General features: G+C 34.5%; 3 protein-coding genes across 3 annotated transcripts; all 3 read right to left on the bottom strand.

The window, feature by feature from the left end:
- Positions 1-673: 673 nt before the first annotated feature.
- Positions 674-5,097, bottom strand: LOC132699811 (dihydrodiol dehydrogenase 3-like). Its single transcript, XM_060666712.1, has 6 exons — positions 5,025-5,097; positions 3,519-3,718; positions 3,310-3,463; positions 3,007-3,254; positions 1,216-1,467; positions 674-1,166 (listed from the first exon to the last, which is right to left on the bottom strand). Exons 1-6 carry the CDS (start codon positions 5,091-5,093, stop codon positions 1,121-1,123), a joined length of 969 nt encoding a protein of 322 aa, XP_060522695.1. The 5' UTR covers positions 5,094-5,097; the 3' UTR covers positions 674-1,120.
- Positions 5,098-6,830: 1,733 nt separating this feature from the next.
- LOC132699618 (dihydrodiol dehydrogenase 3-like) lies at positions 6,831-9,471 on the bottom strand. Its single transcript, XM_060666438.1, has 6 exons — positions 9,366-9,471; positions 7,910-8,109; positions 7,701-7,854; positions 7,399-7,646; positions 7,094-7,345; positions 6,831-7,040 (listed from the first exon to the last, which is right to left on the bottom strand). Exons 1-6 carry the CDS (start codon positions 9,432-9,434, stop codon positions 6,995-6,997), a joined length of 969 nt encoding a protein of 322 aa, XP_060522421.1. The 5' UTR covers positions 9,435-9,471; the 3' UTR covers positions 6,831-6,994.
- Positions 9,472-12,131: 2,660 nt separating this feature from the next.
- Positions 12,132-15,685, bottom strand: LOC132699585 (dihydrodiol dehydrogenase 3-like). The gene is made up of 6 exons (XM_060666384.1): positions 15,543-15,685; positions 13,103-13,302; positions 12,893-13,046; positions 12,593-12,840; positions 12,288-12,539; positions 12,132-12,238 (listed from the first exon to the last, which is right to left on the bottom strand). Exons 1-6 carry the CDS (start codon positions 15,609-15,611, stop codon positions 12,193-12,195), a joined length of 969 nt encoding a protein of 322 aa, XP_060522367.1. The 5' UTR covers positions 15,612-15,685; the 3' UTR covers positions 12,132-12,192.
- Positions 15,686-17,165: the final 1,480 nt, after the last annotated feature.

Here is a 17,165-nt window from a genome sequence, read left to right as displayed (position 1 = left end):
GTGATATCCAAATACAGATTTCCTTTTCCACTAACTCCAATACCTGTATACATAATTATTGAGAAACCCTGTATAATAATAAGGATATATTCTAAATTCTAAACGGTACTAATGTGAAATTACACTTTTTGTTTGTTCGTATATTTACTTGTTCGTATTTTAACGTTGAAGCTTTCCTTCTTGAAAAACATAAAATTTGACGGTCAAACCATGGTTTATCTATTCCAATTTTATCGCCATATTCGCTGGCAAGTTATAAATAGAATCGCACAAGTTTTTACAGCGGCATGCGTGTTTTCAAATGAACATGATATACGAGGTGTGTAATTTAAAATGAATTTTGATAAATAAATAAATACTTTTTGAGAAATCTTAAAAGCCACCTTACTTTTTGAACGCACCCCGTATTTGTGGAAATTCGCAGCAAAAATAATTGTAGTTAGTTAATGAAATTATTACTTTTGATGTTCTGCTAATAATTAACAATATTTTAATCTATTGTACGATTTTTAAAAGTGGTAATCCTCTCAAATCAAGTTCCTTAAAATGGTAACAGTGAGGCATCTTATGTCGGCTAATACGCAAATATTGAAAAATAAATATTTTTATGCTATTTAGTAACATATTTTTTTATTTCTTTTTGAGAAAATACGTACAGAATTCGGGGCATGAAGAACAAAAACTTAACTCCTCTTTTGTCTGAAAATTGAATCCCAACATCGACGATCTGTCAGCGGCCATGTTGTTTGGTGAAAGCCGCGAGGTCTTACGGGTCGAATGTCGGAATTTGCAGTTATAGCTGACAATGAACCTCCGCAAAATTTTTCTTAGGTAGTTGTTTCATGAGTTCCCGTAGGGCGATCATGAAATGATCAGAATGGTGGATTATAATAAGTGAGATAAAGATATTTTATTGTCCGATCGAAAGATAAATTTTTGGTATTAAAAGAAAGAATTAAAAAAGGTTAGTTTATTCGATTAACGAAGTGGTCAACAAAGCATAGTTCACAGTTTAAATCAACCCTTAAGGATTGCAAAAGGTCAGTATGGTTGAAATTGAACGCTAAATGGAAAAAGCTCAGAGTTTCCCACATTTATTGCAAAAAATACCGAGACGAATTTAGCCGTCCAATACAGGGTGAGGATATTCCGGATGGCCTTGCAATCTAAAAACATTACGATTAATCTCTCGATCATCCGATATCCAATACGTACGGTTTAAATTGACCCAATCTAGCTCTCTCGCCGATCGCTATCCCAGCTATAGCTTCCACATCTTCAGCATCTAGATCAAAATCGAACAGCTGAAAGTTTTCCTTTATCCTACTGAGAGTGACGCTTTTAGGAATCACTACAATTTTCCGTTGAACCAGAGCTTTCAGCAGGATCTGGGCCGGTGTTTTGTTGTGTTTATCGGCGATACGTTTTATCGTAGGATCGGCCAATACGTCAGGTTTTCCCGCTGGCCTAAATGTATTCAACCGTCAGCTTAAGCTATCTGCCAGTGGTCCAGAAAGCGTGAAAGTGCTTTTTAAGTGATATATGGTGTCAAAATGGAGAATACACTGTACCGGGCGTCCCATTTTGGACAGTTTTACGGGGTATATCAATTATTTTTAAAGATACTGTGAAGAAAATTATCAGAGTTGAAAAGTTTAAGAAATGTTCCTATAGGAGTTTGTCCGTAGAATCTAGTGGGGTGGTTATGAAGCAAACATATATTTTTTTAAATGGAATACCCTATATATTATTTTTTGCGTTAATTGGAAATCATTGAGGCTATTCAAAAACATGTATCCGTATAAAGTTGTTTTCAAAATTAAGCACAACATTCTTTTTTTTTACTTTATTTGTAGTAGTAAGCCTTAGTCAATCAACTAAATCAAGTAAAAATAAGATATGTCTTAGCAATTATTACTATACAAAAAGAACAGGATGAAAATATATATTTTATAAATAATAATGTCTTATTAATTTGATAAATATTATGTTATTATAATATTAAGCAGATAGTTGGCCGTGACATTTAATTATAATTAATAATAAATTAAATTATAATGATATATAACTTCAGCAAGATGGTGCCCGAAATCAAAGCTCTTAACTTTCAAAACTCTACGAATCATTCTTTTAAACGCCATTAAAAAAATAAGAAAAATAGACTCCAATTTGAACACCAGTTTTAGGTATAATATTATGTTAGTATTGGATATTTTTTGTAGATCAATCATGGCCTACTGTTACGAATAAAATAAAATATGAAAAAAAAATTTCAAGGCAACTTTATACTAATATATATTTCTGAAATGCTTGAATAACTTCCAATTAATATAAAAAATGGATAGTTTTAGATTTCACCCTGTATCTCAAAAACCAACCTGATAATTTTGTGGCAGGCATATTTAATTTCACAACATAACCCATAAAAGTGTCCAAAATGTCCAAAAATTTTTATCTACCTAAATTAATAATTTTTAATTTACCATTTGTTTAAATTTATACAAATTGTTTAACACTATTTAAAGTAACCTTCAAAAAAAAAAAAAAAATAATCTCTAATTTTCATATATCAAAAAATCTAAACAGATTGACGATATAATATTAAAAAAACACCTAACAAAAACCTTGAAAATTTGAATTTTCGAGAGCTACGACGGCGTCTATGTTTAACAGTAGCTGTTGACGTTAGCTGTTAACAGCTGATATTAACGAAGCGGTCATAGCCCACTTGCAGTATTAAAATTTCTGCAAAATATCGATGGCACCACAAAAAAACATAAAATTTAAACAAAATGGATCAAAATGAATCAAGCTATTCATTTTTTAATTACTTTTGCCTATATATACTTAGGGCAGCTCTCGATAACGTACTTTTTTTTATATAAATTGCTCCTTATTTCTATTAAATTTTTGTAATTTTTAAAACCAAAGGTTTTCATATGGAAAATTTATGTGTCACATAGAAAATACAATAAATACAAATAAATTTCTGCCCAAGCTGCTTACCAGAATCCCGACTGAATTCTCTGCTGTTTTAGTGCAGGATTTCCCAAGGAAAAATACGAAACCGCGATGATTCCGTTTGCTTGAAGGAACTCCACGAATTGCGTTTGTGGTAGATACACATTTAACTCGATTTGATTGCAGACTGGTTTAATTTCGGCCTCTTTTAGAAGTCTCTCCACCTGTCTCCGATTGAAATTCGAGACGCCGATGGTTTTGGCGCGACCTGCCTTCACCTGTTTCTCCATTTCCTGCAAAATATCCGTTTCTATATCGCTCGCTTGCAGGTTTCCAGATCGGACTCACCCGCCAAACGCCTAAATGGTCGGTTGGCAATGGTTCAGCGGCTTCAAGTCCTTTGCCGTTTAACGGTTTTATCCGAACTGGAAAATGCACTAAATATAGGTCGACGTAGTTCAATTGAAGGGCCGCCAATGATTCCTTCAGGAATTTTTCCACCCTACGCCAGACAAGAGTCGGTACAATCAATACCAACTTAAATTTTAGAATATTACCCCTCCGGATATGTACCATCAAATGGCAACTTTGTAGTTACGAAGATATCTTCTCTTTTGACCTTTCCCGACGTGAACCACTTGTTGAGGACTTTGCCGATAAGGTGTTCGTTCCTGTACAAAAATGCCGTGTCGAAATGCCTGTAGCCTACCTCCAAAGCAGCGTTCAACATTTTTTCCAGTGCTTCTCCATCGGTAACCTAAAAATATACGTACTATTTTTTACATAAAGTTTTATGTGCTGCAAAACTCTTGCGATGTGTCTAGCTTTTTGGCCAAAAACCTAACCACAATCGTGCCTCAGCCACCATAGTAACCGGATATGGTCCCCTATGACTTTTGCTGTTCCCATAACTCAAGAAACCCACGAAATTAAGGAAGTTTGGAACTAATGAGGAGATAAAGAAAAAATCCTGGAACAACTTCGATTATTGCAAAAAACGTTGGCACATGTGTATTATATATATGGGGGGGGGGATTGCTTTGAATGGGATAACATTAATTTTGAGAAATAAATAAATACTTTTTGCTGACACTTAAAAGTCGCATTACTTTTTGAATAGACCTCGTATATATGGTTTTATTTATGGAAAGTGAACCTAATTTTTGCTATTGTAAATTGTAGTATTTTATACTAACCTAGTGCCTACGATAAATTAAATCATTATTGCAGTTTTGTGTATAGTTTTGTAGATATTCGGATATACTTCGTATTATACAGGGTTCTAGAGAAAAATGCCAAATGCGAAACTTATGGTGCGCATTTTGGTGCTTAGGAATAATTGGCCCTTTTTTTTCGAGGATAATGCGGAGAACGCTGTTACGGTTAATGGTGTTCGCTACAGAAACATGACATCTGATTTTTTCTGGGAGCAGTTGGAAGGTATGGACATTGAAGAATTGTGGTTCCAACAGGATGGAGCCACTTGTCACGCATCCAGAGAAACGATGCAATTACTGCGGGGCAAGTTTCCTGGTCGGATTATCTCACTTAACGGCGATATCTATTGGCCGCCGCGATCATGTGATCTTACTCCCCTAGATTTTTTTTGAAACAGGAGATTAGACGCGAAATAGCCGACATAGAACCTGAATTGTGTCAAAAAGTCAAAAAGTGAACTAATTGTAATACACTAATCTAAAATGGCGAATAAAAATGTTTGTATATTTTTATATTCTCCCGAGTTTTTTTTATTATTTTAATGTGGAAACCCTTATTGAATCGCCCTTGATTTTCAATTGTAATAGTTTCATTTCAATATTTAGATCTGTGTTGTGGAAATTAGTTTCCAACGGACTTAACATATCCACGATATCTTTCGAGAGCATCTTTTATCTATTCCCCTTCGATGCTAATAGGAAAGTAATCAAAACTAAACTTTAATCGTCTGTACTCAAATTAATTTATCAACTAATGATTAACATACTATTTACAGAATAAATTTTGGACTGTCTAAAATATACCCAAACCTAAATTATTGTAATATTAAAAATATGTGGACTTACTGCTAAAGTCCCAATACCAATAATAGGTATTTTGTAAGTCCCGAGGGGCAACGTTGGAACGCTGGTCATGATTTCTGATGATTTGAAAATTAAATACGATAAAAAAAATCACTTATACGTGCGGAATGATAAGAAGGCGATCCACTCGGTGAGTTGAAATATGTTTACAGCGTAAGGTTCCCATTTTAGATAAAGATCCCCAATTATAACTTGGATTGTCAAACAAATCCCCAAAGCATGATCAGCTTATTTATTAAGAAAAAATGTTAATTTATTTATCTAATAAAATATACTATATCGATAACCAAGTAAATCATAAAGTCTTCTTATAAATTCTTTCTAATTTGAACTAATTATGGTGGTTTCCTATTGACTTATAAGTTCCTGTTTCTCCGAGTGTCATGCGTATTTTGTTTCATTTGTTTTAATTAAATTATAAATATTGATTGAGGCAAATATGTAAAATTTTAAATAAATAAAATACAAAATATAAATAAGAAAAATAAAATTCTCAATAAAATAATAAATAATAATAATATATATAATAAAATAATATTCATAATATTAACAAGAATTTCCAATGTGACATATAGAAATGTGTGTATATAGATAATATAGAAACATAAGTTGATAAATTTACAAAACAAACAAAATGTAGTTCATAAATTTCTTAAATATTTAAATACCATCGAAATAAAAAACTGCGCAACCGTGGAAAATATTGCACAATCGTCAAATATGGCAAATTGCGCAATGTTGGATTTTTTTTCAAATATAATATACAGTCGAAACTCTATATAGCGAAATTGAAGGGACTGCTTAGTTATTAAGAGTTATAGGCACTTGAAAAATAACAATACGCATAGTTTTCTGTAATATTTAATTATTTTATATACATATTTTAACATCTGGTTAGAAACATTTTATATAAATATTTAAAAACTACATTTAATGTTTCAAATAATCGCTCATTTTATTTTGAATTTTTTCTATATATATCGCTATAACCGAAATATTTTCAATTGTGTACAGGGTGTGTCGACTCTGGGCAAAAAATCAAATAGCCTCTGAAAATGGACGTTTTTGTTTTCTAAATTATTAGCCATAAATGAAAAACCATAAAACATGGGATAATTTGGTTTATGCAGTATCGTAAATTGTGTCAAAGGAGAGTTTCAGGTTTCGTCCATCATACAGGGTGCGCGAGATACTTGCAAAAATATCATTGCAAATCGTTATTGCTTGTACAACTTTTTATATTTATCAAAGTTTGTCGTGACTTTGAAATTCGGCGATACGTGAAGGACGCTTTATACAGGGTGTGTGCACAATATAATTGCATCGATTTTGCGATAGTTCCATAGTGGACCGCAGAACAAGAAAGCCCGAAGCGGCTTCTTTCGGAAATAGAAAGCTGCTTCACGCTACGCTCTACGAACTTGCGCCGCCCAGCCACGATTTTAAACATTTAGAAGATTATTTTGTTAAGCTTATTTTATTATCTATGTCAATATAATTTAAATGGTTTGCTGTTAAATTCAACTGCAGACAGTACTCTTGTTTTAATGCTCATGTTATTTTCAAGATTTCATAGACTCAAATAGGGTCTTACTGATTTATTAACAAGCACCAACGAAGCGAACTATTATTTAATTTTGATCGAATAGTTATCTAAATCTAAATCTAAAGACGACTTGGAAAATAAAGATATTATGATTATAGCTTCTAAAATTATTATAGCATAGACGTCTTTATCGACTTCTTCAGGTGTTGAACTCAAAAATATTTCCATACTGATCGTTTATATTGAAATTTTGAAGTATTGAATTTTTTGAATGTCTATTAATAGAGAAATGAAGGTGACAGTGATTAACTAAAACGAGACCTGCAGCACGCGGTGCATAAGACGAAAAAGATGGCCGATTGGTGACATTTTTTATTTGACATATTACAAAAATTGAGGCCCCAGGTTAGTCATCTAAAACAGGGTGAGGATATTCGGGATGGTCTTGCAATCTGAAATCATTGAAAACTGAACGCTCTATCCACCGAATGTCGTATATACCTACTGCTTTAGTCGGCCCAATCTAGCTTTTTCGCCGATGGCTACTCCTGCTATAGCATCCACGTCTTCCGCGTCCAGATCAAAATCGAACAGCTCGAAGTTTTCCTTTATCCTACGGGGAGTGACACTTTTAGGAATCACTACAATTTTCCGTTGAACTAGTGCTTTCAGCAGGATCTGAGCCGGCGTTTTTTTGTGTTTATCGGCGATACGCTTTATCGTAGGATCTGCCAATACGTCAGGTACACCGGCTGGCCTAAATAATTTCAATCTTCAGCTTAAGTCGGCGACCATACTCAAAGTGCTCACCAAAATCCCGATTTAACTCTCTCCTCCTTCAGTCCTGGATTTCCTAAAGAAAAATACGAAACCACGACGATTCCGTTTGCTTGTAGGAACTCTACGAATTGCGTTTGCGGTAAATATACATTCAATTCGATTTGATTGCAGACTGGTTTAATTTCCGCCTCCTTTAGGAGCCTCTCCACTTGTCTCCGATTGAAGTTGGAGACTCCTATGGCTCTCGCGCGACCTGCCTTTACCTGTTTCTCCATTTCCTGCAACACACTCGTTGCTGTAGTGGTGCTTACACGTTTCCCGGCCTCACTTACCCGCCAAACTGCTACGTGATCCGTAGGCAAGCCTTCGACGTGTTCCCACCCTTTGCCGTTCAGTGGTTTTATCCGAATAGGGAAATGAACTAGGTACAGGTCGACGTAGTCCAATTGAAGGGCGGCCAGCGATTCCTTGATGAATTTCTCCACTCTACGCGACATGTGAGTTTGTACCGCTAATCCAATATTAAGTTTTAGAATATTACCCCTCCGGATAGATGCCGTCGAACGGCAATTTTGTCGTGATGAAGATATCTTCTCTTTTGACCTTTCCAGATGTGAACCACTTGTTGAGGACTTTGCCGACAAGGTGCTCGTTCCTGTACAAATACGCAGTGTCGAAATGTCTGTACCCGACCTCCAAGGCAGTGTCCAGGGTTTTTTGGAGTAACTGCTCGTCCGTTACCTATTGCAATATAGCGATTCACCATGAAAATGATACCAAATATTAACAGGATCATGAAGGTGTCGTTGGCTTTCTCCTTAGCTGTTTCTTCTTTCTTATTCACTGTATTTTTTCCATATAAACTGACGTAATTGCATATTTGAACATAGTTTTTCGTTGTGAGCGATTGTTTTTATCGACATTTTTCGATATTATCAAAACTTACAGTGAGGAAAGTGAGTAAAAGCCATATTCTTTAACGAAGTTAGTATACTACTAGGAAACATCAAATCGGATCAGAAGATCAGATATCAGTCACCTATTCCAATATAGGACTGTTTTTAATGGTATTTTTCGATATTGTCAAAACTTAAAGTGAGTAAAAGCCATATTCTTTAACGAACCCAGTATACTAGTTCTAGAAAAAATGATATCAGATCAGATATCAGTCACCTATTGCATTGCAGTCATGAATGTGTCAATGGCTTTCTCCTTAGCTGTTTCTTCTTTGTTATTCACTGTATTTTTTCCATATAAACTGATTATATTGCATATCTGAACGTAGGGTTTAGTTGTGACCGACTGTTTTCAATGAAATTTTTCGATATTGCCAAAACTTAAAGTGAGGAAAGTGAGTAAAACCCATATTCTTTAACGAACCTATTAAACATGATATCATATCAGAAGAATCAGATATCAGTCACCTATTGTAATATAGTGATTAAATATGGCCATAACGCCAAACAACAACAGGACTGTTTTTAATGGCATTTTTCGATATTGTCAAAACTTGAAGTAAGGAAAGTGGGAATACGTAGGACATATTGCCAGGGGAGAAACTAACAAACCATCGATGGTTTGGAGATCATATGAATTTCGAGAAGAAGAATATCAGGTAAATCATTACCATTTTCATATGATATGAAAATATTTAGAGTTATCTGTAATCAAGATGACTGTCATCTTCTTCTTGTTGTAAACTGAGCAGATTTCCATTGGATATTGATATGATATTAGAAAATAAAGACTATTATTATTATTATTATTATTATTATTAATATTATTATTATTATTATATGTGCATCTATCCGGAATTATTTATTGACTATTTTGTTATATTTTGCTGTTAAAATTCGAGAAGCTATTGCATCTAATTAGCTCTCACAAAAATAACGTGGTAAGGTAAGGTAAGGTAAGGTAACATACTATTTATAGAATGAATTGTTAAAATATACCCAAACTTAATTTAATATAATATTAAAAATATGTGTACTTACTGCTAGCGTCCCAATGCCAATAATAGGTATTTTGTAAGCCCCGAGGGGCAACGTCGGAACGCTGGTCATGATTTCTGATGATTTGAAAATTAAATACGATAGTAAACCGCTTATATACGGAACGATAAGAATTCGATCCTCTCGGTGAGTTTAAATATGTTTTATTTTAGATAAGGATGCCAAATATTTTCGTTATTTAAAACGACATTCATTCACACCAGACAAACTATCAAAAATTCATAGTATAGCGGAAATACTGTAAATATACTTGGTATGTTAGGTAGGTCAAATATTAATCTATTATTCTACTTGTTTTAATTAAATTATAAACATTAATTAAGGGAAATTATAAGCAATTATAAGAGACTTGATTGCGCCTATCCACTTTTAGACAGACAATAGCTTTGAAAAAAAAACATATTTTACACATTTCTGATAAACGAAGCACTGAAAGTATTTTTAAAATTTTGGCTTTATTGGAGTATTATGAATTTATTGAGAAACGCGTTTAAAGTTGACAAATTTGTTAAATCTGAAATATTAGAAAGATTTGCTAGTCATATTTTTCAATATCTACGTTCAGTACTTACGAAAATAGTTCGCGGTCATCGAAATAAAAAATTGCGCAATTGTTGAAAATATTGCACAATTGTCAAATATCTTGCGCAATCTGAGCCAAATGTCGCAAATTTTGGGACCTCTTTGCGATACCTCAAGGAATACTTTGAAAAGTGCTGTATTCGCAGTGTTTTTACATTTTATGCCCTTAAACTTATGCTAAAAATAACGTGAAAAAATATTTACAGAACATATTAACGGGGTCTATATTCCACCGGACGTGGATACCTTGACTGACGATAACATAAATCTACAAGAGCTTGGGGAACCAACTGATGTAGTTGGAACTTTCGAGTTATATACGCCGAATGGTACAGCTGTCCTTCAACAGTCCTGTAATTCATCAAGCACTGAACCTGAATTGGACTCATCGGATGATGAAACCCTGGAATTCAAAAGAAGACGAATGCTTTCTGCAAACGGCAGGCTTGCTTCTACTGTCAAATGGAAGAAAGGTCAGATTGAGTACACTCACACACCTATATCCGATGAATTTAGATCATTTGAGAAACTAAACAATAGGCTTTCTGGAAAACCTCCGCTTGAAATATTTTTTGTGTTTTCTGATGACGAAGTGATTGATTTAATTTTAAAATTTTCGGTAAAATATGCTCAAGAGAATAACCGCCATGAATTCTCGTTGTCAAAAAATGCACTTTTAAATTTTGTAGGCATTTTGATGTTCTCGGGTGATCATTCATTGCCACATATTTAGCGTTATTGGTCTATTGATGAAGACAAAGGAATTGTACTTATAAAAATTGTAAAAAAATAATCTGTTGGATAAAAATGATAAATTTTCAAAAGTTAGGCCCTTCTTTGATGTAATAAACAAAAAAAAAATCTTCAGTTTGGCATATTTTCTTTCAACAAATTGTACCTTACTTTGGCAGTCATTCCTGCAAAATGTTTATAAGGGGTAAGCCAGTTCGTTTTGGGTTCAAGCTTTGGTGCCTTTGTTCATCTGATGGGTACCTATTTTATTCACTTCCTGCTCTGATGGTGTTCAAAATAAAGCTCATTCTGACCTTGGTCTTGGCGGTGACGTTGTCATGAGTCTACTTTCTGTTGTAGATAAGCCAGCAAATCACCAAATTCTTTTTGGCAATTTTTTGCCATCATTCAAACTGTTTGTACATTTAAAAAGTAATAGTCATTTTGCCACCGGTACTATTCGGGAAAATGGAACAAATAAATGTAAAAAGGGAAAATTGTAAATGATTTGGAAAAAAAGACCGCGTATCCTATCCTTCATTATATGAATCTGAATCAAAAATTTATATCGTCCGTTGGCACGACAATTCAGTTGTAACTGTGGCAAGTAATGTTTCTAGTGTAGATCTTGTCCAAAAGGTAAAACGCTATAATACAAAAGAACGGAAAGACGTAAATATGCCCCAACCTTATGTAATTGCCCAATACAATAGATATATGGGTGGGGTAGATTTACATAACAACGGAACTCCTAATTACAGGTGCCAAGTATTTGGGAACAAATGGTGGTGGCCTTGATTTTGTAACTGACTGGATACTTTAGTAGTGAATGCATGGAAATTGTATAATATTGTCAACGAGCAAAAGATTTCCCAGGTAGATTTTAATGCTTACATTGCTTTGCGACTTTTAAAAACTGATAAAACAATTTCTCAAAGAAATCTTGCACCTGCCATAGATCAAGTGCGTTATGATAATCAAGGTCACCTCATAGTTGTTCATGCTAATAAATCCCGAAGGAGATGTAGAATCTGCCACAGCCACACAATTTACGTTTGTAATAAGTGTAATGTATATCACCAAAAATGAAATATTATGCGTTTTTTCTAATCAAATCATGTTCTATTTGGAAAACAATCTACTTTTAGTTGTTTTTTGTCGAATTTGAACTTTCTTTTGTATATTTATGTATAAATTATACATTATTTAATGTTTTTTCCCAGTGGTTCACATGTAATGTATTCTTAAGTGCAACAACATAAACAATTTCAGAGCAAAAAAGCATTTTTTTATTTGTTTTAAGTAAGAAATAACAATCATAAATGAAAATATAGATTACCAATTAATTAATGATTGTTTTAAGTTCACTGAGTAAAACTGTTCACTGGACTTAAGGAAGACCTTAGCCAAAACCGGGTTCATAATAAATACAAATTCAATGTACGCATTTATTAGTTAAATATTTATAACAAAAATGCGGAGGCATCTCTTTTGACTAGGCTTCTACTACGGGATGGGGATATTCCGGGTGATCTTGCAACCTGAAAACGTTATACTTAATCGATCGAATAGCCAACGTCCAACACATACCGTTTTATCTGGCTCAATCTTGCTTTCTCGCCGATCGCTATCCCAGCTATAGCTTCCACGTCTTCCGCGTCTAGGTTAAAATCAAACAGCTGCAAATTTTCCCTTATCCTGCTGGGCGTGACACTTTTCGGGATCACAACGATTTTCTTTTGAACCAGAGATTTCAGCAAAATCTGAGCCGGCGTTCTATTGTGCCTGACAGCTATTCGATTTATTGTGGTATCGGTCAACATGTCAGGTACACCAGCTGGCCTAAATAAAGTCAAACGTCAATTTAAGCCGAGTACCATACTCAAACTACGCACCACCAACCCGATTCAACTCTCTGTTCTCTCACTCCAGGATTTCCTAACGAAAAATACGAAACCACGACGATTCCGTTTGCTTGGAGGAACTCCACGAATTGAGGTTGAGGTAGATACACGTTCAATTCGATTTGATTGCAGACTGGTTTAATTTCCGCCACTTTTAGAAGCCTCTCCACTTGTCTCTGATTGAAATTCGAGACGCCGATGGTTTTGGCACGACCTGCCTTCACCTGCTTCTCCAATTCCTGCAAAACCTCTGCTATGTTGATCGACATTAAGTTTGTAGATATAACTTACACGCCAGACGCCTATATGATCCGTAGGCAATCCTTCTGCTGCTTCAAATCCTTTGCCGTTCAACGGTTTGATTCGAATTGGGGAATGAACTAGGTATAGGTCTACATAGTCCAACTGTAGGGCAGCCAGTGATTCCTTCAGGAATTTTTCCACCCTGTGCGAAAAGCAAGAAGTTCCAGCCTATATATACATCGAATTCCGTAATATTACCCCTCTGGGTAGATACCCTCCCCTGGCAATTTTGTTGTTATGAAGATATCTTCTCTTTTGACCTTTCCCGATGTAAACCACTTGTTAAGGACTTTGCCGATAAGATGTTCGTTCCTGTATAAGTATGCTGTGTCGAAATGTCTATAACCGGCCTCCAAAGCAGTGTTCAACATTTTTTCCAGTGCATCTTCATCGGTCACCTAAAAATTGCACCGCATATATTGAAATATTTAAAACCAGGACAGTATATGGCAAACACCGTGAAAACAGTGAATTAGCACTTATTATACAAACATTGGAGAAGTATTGAATGAGCGGAGCAGGCTTTAATAGAAAAAAATACTCAAAGATGTTCCAAAGTAATCTGGATGTTGCACGAGGGAGCATATTAGGGCCAATCATTTTTAATTGTTAAATACACAAACCATATTAACACCCCGTATATTTTCTATTTACTGCAAAAAATGCCCAAGAAAAAATGAAGATGAATTAAGCTACGACCAAAAAATCTGTTAATTTTAGAACCTATATTTTGGACCTTATTTCAATTCGTGCGAATTCAAAATGAAACGTTTCTTTATTTAATGGAAAAGGAAGAAAAAAGGATTTCTGATTATAATGAGTATCTACTCTCATGCCTGTCTCTGTCGAATTTGTTTTTGAAAAAAATAGTACTTGTTGCTGACACTGCGTCTTCCGACAGGCAGTTCCGGGTATACATCACTCTGTTGCACAATAAGCTTTTTCTCTGCAGTTTGGCAGTCTTTTCTTTGGTTAATTTTTTGGAGTGACCTCGTAGATGCTCAGTTCACATGATTAATAGTTTTGTATCATCTTGTAAGTCTCAGTTAGATCGCCACGTAATCGTCTTTCTTTCAAGTCTAGAAGTCATAGAAATCATTGGATAAATGGATTGGATGTTTTGTTATTCTTCTTTGAACGCGCTCGAGCACTGCAATGTCTTTAATAAAAAGATTTATATTTTTATTTATCATAATTATTATATCATAATTCCAAGGTTTCTCTGTTGTTCTGCATGTCGCAAGCTCTTTTTATTAACGGTATAACGATACTCAGTTCTGTTTGTTTCAATAGTCAAAACATTGTATTTCTCTTCGTTTAGTTTCATTTTCCATTTTTTGGACCAAATTTCATTGTTAGGTCTATCGGAAGGTCATCATAATTTTCAGTAGGATTCGCATAGAGTTTTGTATCATCTGCAAACAGTGTGATTGAAGTTTTGATATTGCAACGGCCCAAGAACTGATCCCTGCGGAACACCACTAAACACCTTATGCCTATTTGACAAACTGCCATTTACTAGTACTTGATCTTTCCGGAATGAAGCAATAAGACTTAGTAGATCTCCTCTAATCACATAGTGTTCTGGCTTAAGCAAAAGATTTTGAGGAATTTGCCAAAAACTTTTCTTGCTGATTTTTATCGTAGCTTCGTGATAGTTGATCTCCGAGGTAAGAAACCATGTTCAAGCCCTGATATAGTATTATTATTTTAAAAGAAAGGCGTTAATCCACATTTACATGAATGACATGTTAAACTAATTGGACTATAATTGCTGTCTATGTGCGTATCGCCTTTCTTGTGTAATGGTCTTACAATAGAGTATTTCCACTGTTCTGGCAATTTACCATTTTCTAGTGGTTCATTCATTATATTCGACATCTCTGCAATAGAACGGGATGTTGCTAAAATGGGTCTCTATCATTCTCGTTTATGAAAGCTGTGTCAACCCATAGTGGATACGTTTGAGTTTTATATATTTAAAAAATTGTTTTGTAGACTTCGACGAGGCAATTTCTTGTTCGTATCATATTTTTAAGTCCATTATTATGCACATGATAGTGATTATAATCTTGATTTCGCTTTTTTTGAATATCCTTAAAAATGATGTTATTTAACCATGGCTTTTTTGGATTTACTTTGAGAGGTCTAATTGGAATGTATTTATTTATGACTTCATTAATTATTTCATTAAACATTCATAAACATATCCTGATTCTATTATTATCCTATAGTACTTCTTCCCCTTCAAATTATTCCTCCCCAGATATGGTTTCGACGTCATAGCCATATACTTATGATTCGTCACCGGTTATAACCTTTTTGAGCATATCAAGATCGTGCAAATTGGCTGAAACTGCGAATATATGTTTTTTTGTTATGTTGTGTACCAACATAACAAAAAAAATATCGAAGATAGAATGTATGTGCTAAAACCACCGTACTTTTTGAACACACCTCGTATACTGGAGCTTTTCCTTCTTACACGGCAATATAACTAATTTACGGAAAAAATTTTAAAAAATCGAATGTTATCATGTTGCTTTGACCTTGAAAACAAACAAGTACCTGTTCAAAACCACGAGATTCACTAAACAATGTCTCATATCACAGTTACATCAACACTATTACAACTTACTGTTAATGTTCCAATACCAACAATGGGTATTTGGTAGGACCCGAGAGGCAACGTTGGTACGTTGGTCATGTCTTCTATCGCTTAGAAAATTAAATGCGATCGACTAATAATGAACCGCGATTTATTTATATACGCGATGTGATAAGAAGGTAATCTGCGGGATGTATTTTTGCACTGTCATGGCCTATACATGGTGTCGTTTTTACAGCTGAATATTGTAAGCTCGTTTTTCACTGTTATTAAAAAGTGATGGATCTGTAATTACAGTTTTGATTTTTGATTATTAAGTCCGTGGGATAATTCAGAATAAATCCAATGTAGACCTTTTTTTGTAGTGACGTCTTCGTTCTTCTTTCAACCATTTAGTGTGACCTTGGAGTTGGGCTTTCTTCGCAGCGGAGCAGTTAGCAGTCCTTAGTTTCATAAATTTCGGAGATACTCAGTTGTGTAAGCAATATTTTTTAATTAACAGCTCAGCACAGAAATTTTTCTCAAATATGGGGTTGAATACTTAAATTTATAAAAATATAATGGCTTTATATTTCAACGCATGGCACATCACCAGAAATAGTTCCACATTCAAACAGATTTAGCCTTGGTCTGTCGGTTAAGGCGTCTGACTAGAAATCAGATTCTCTTTGGCAGCGTAGGTTCGAAACCTACCTGCTGCACACGACCATTGTTTTGCTTGACATATAATTTTTGTAATTAGCATCTCAGTCAAGAAAATTTTGTCCATTATGCGGATTGAGTACATAAATTTATAACAATATAATGCCCTTATATTTCAAATGGGACATCACCAGAAATATTTCTACTTTCAAACAGATTTAGCCCTGGTCTGTTGGATAAGGCGTCTGACTGGAAATCAGATTCTCTATGGCAGCGTAGGTTCGAAACCTACCTACTGCAAACGGCTATTGTTTTGCTTGAAATATATATTTTTTAATTAACAGCTCAGCCCATAAATTTTTCTCAAATATGGGGATTGAATACTCAAATTTATAAAAATATAATGGCCTTATATTTCAACGCATGGCACATCACCAGAAATAGTTCCACATTCAAACAGATTTAGCCTTGGTCTGTCGGTTAAGCCGTCTGACTAAAAATCAGATCCTCTATGGCAGCTTAGGTTCGAAACCTACCTGCTGCACACGACCATTGTTTTGCTTGACATATAATTTTTGTAATTAGCATCTCAGTCAAGAAAATTTTGTCAATTATGGGGGTGAGTACATAAATTTATAACATTATAATGCCCTTATATTTCAAATGGCACATCACCAGAAATAGTTCTACTTTCAAACAGATTTAGCAATGGTCTGTTGGTTAAGGCGTCTGACTAGAAATCAGATTCTCTATGGCAGCGTAGGTTCGAAACCTACCTACTGCAAACGGCTATTGTTTTGCTTGAAATATATATTTTTTAATTAACAGCTCGGCCCAGAAATTTTTCTCAAATATGGGGATTGAATACATAAATTTATAAAAATATAATGGCCTTATATTTCTATATTTCAACGCATTACACATCACCAGAAATAGTTCGACTTTCAATCGGATTTAGCCTTGGTCTGTCGGTTAAGGCGTCTGACTAGAAATCAGATTCTCTTTGGCAGC

This window comes from Cylas formicarius, unplaced genomic scaffold (genome assembly GCF_029955315.1).
Source record: "Cylas formicarius isolate icCylForm1 unplaced genomic scaffold, icCylForm1.1 PGA_scaffold_3__17_contigs__length_32017465, whole genome shotgun sequence".
NCBI lineage: Eukaryota > Metazoa > Arthropoda > Insecta > Coleoptera > Brentidae > Cylas > Cylas formicarius.
Note: the sequence above shows the minus strand (reverse complement) of the source record. Positions and strands in the feature narration are given on the sequence as shown.

Coding starts and splice junctions, on each gene's coding strand:
- LOC132699618 (XM_060666438.1), bottom strand. CDS start 9,434: ATGACCAGCGTTCCGACGTTGCCCCTCGGGGCTTACAAAATACCTATT. Junction 7,855..7,909: donor GACGGCATCTATCCGGAGGG/GTAATATTCTAA, acceptor CATGTCGCGTAG/AGTGGAGAAATTCATCAAGG. Junction 7,647..7,700: donor ATCACGTAGCAGTTTGGCGG/GTAAGTGAGGCC, acceptor AGTGTGTTGCAG/GAAATGGAGAAACAGGTAAA.
- LOC132699811 (XM_060666712.1), bottom strand. CDS start 5,093: ATGACCAGCGTTCCAACGTTGCCCCTCGGGACTTACAAAATACCTATT. Junction 3,719..5,024: donor TTGGTATTGGGACTTTAGCA/GTAAGTCCACAT, acceptor GTATATTTTTAG/GTTACCGATGGAGAAGCACT. Junction 1,468..3,006: donor AGAATTCAGTCGGGATTCTG/GTAAGCAGCTTG, acceptor GAATACATTTAG/GCCAGCGGGAAAACCTGACG.
- LOC132699585 (XM_060666384.1), bottom strand. CDS start 15,611: ATGACCAACGTACCAACGTTGCCTCTCGGGTCCTACCAAATACCCATT. Junction 13,303..15,542: donor TTGGTATTGGAACATTAACA/GTAAGTTGTAAT, acceptor TGCAATTTTTAG/GTGACCGATGAAGATGCACT. Junction 13,047..13,102: donor GAGGGTATCTACCCAGAGGG/GTAATATTACGG, acceptor CTTTTCGCACAG/GGTGGAAAAATTCCTGAAGG.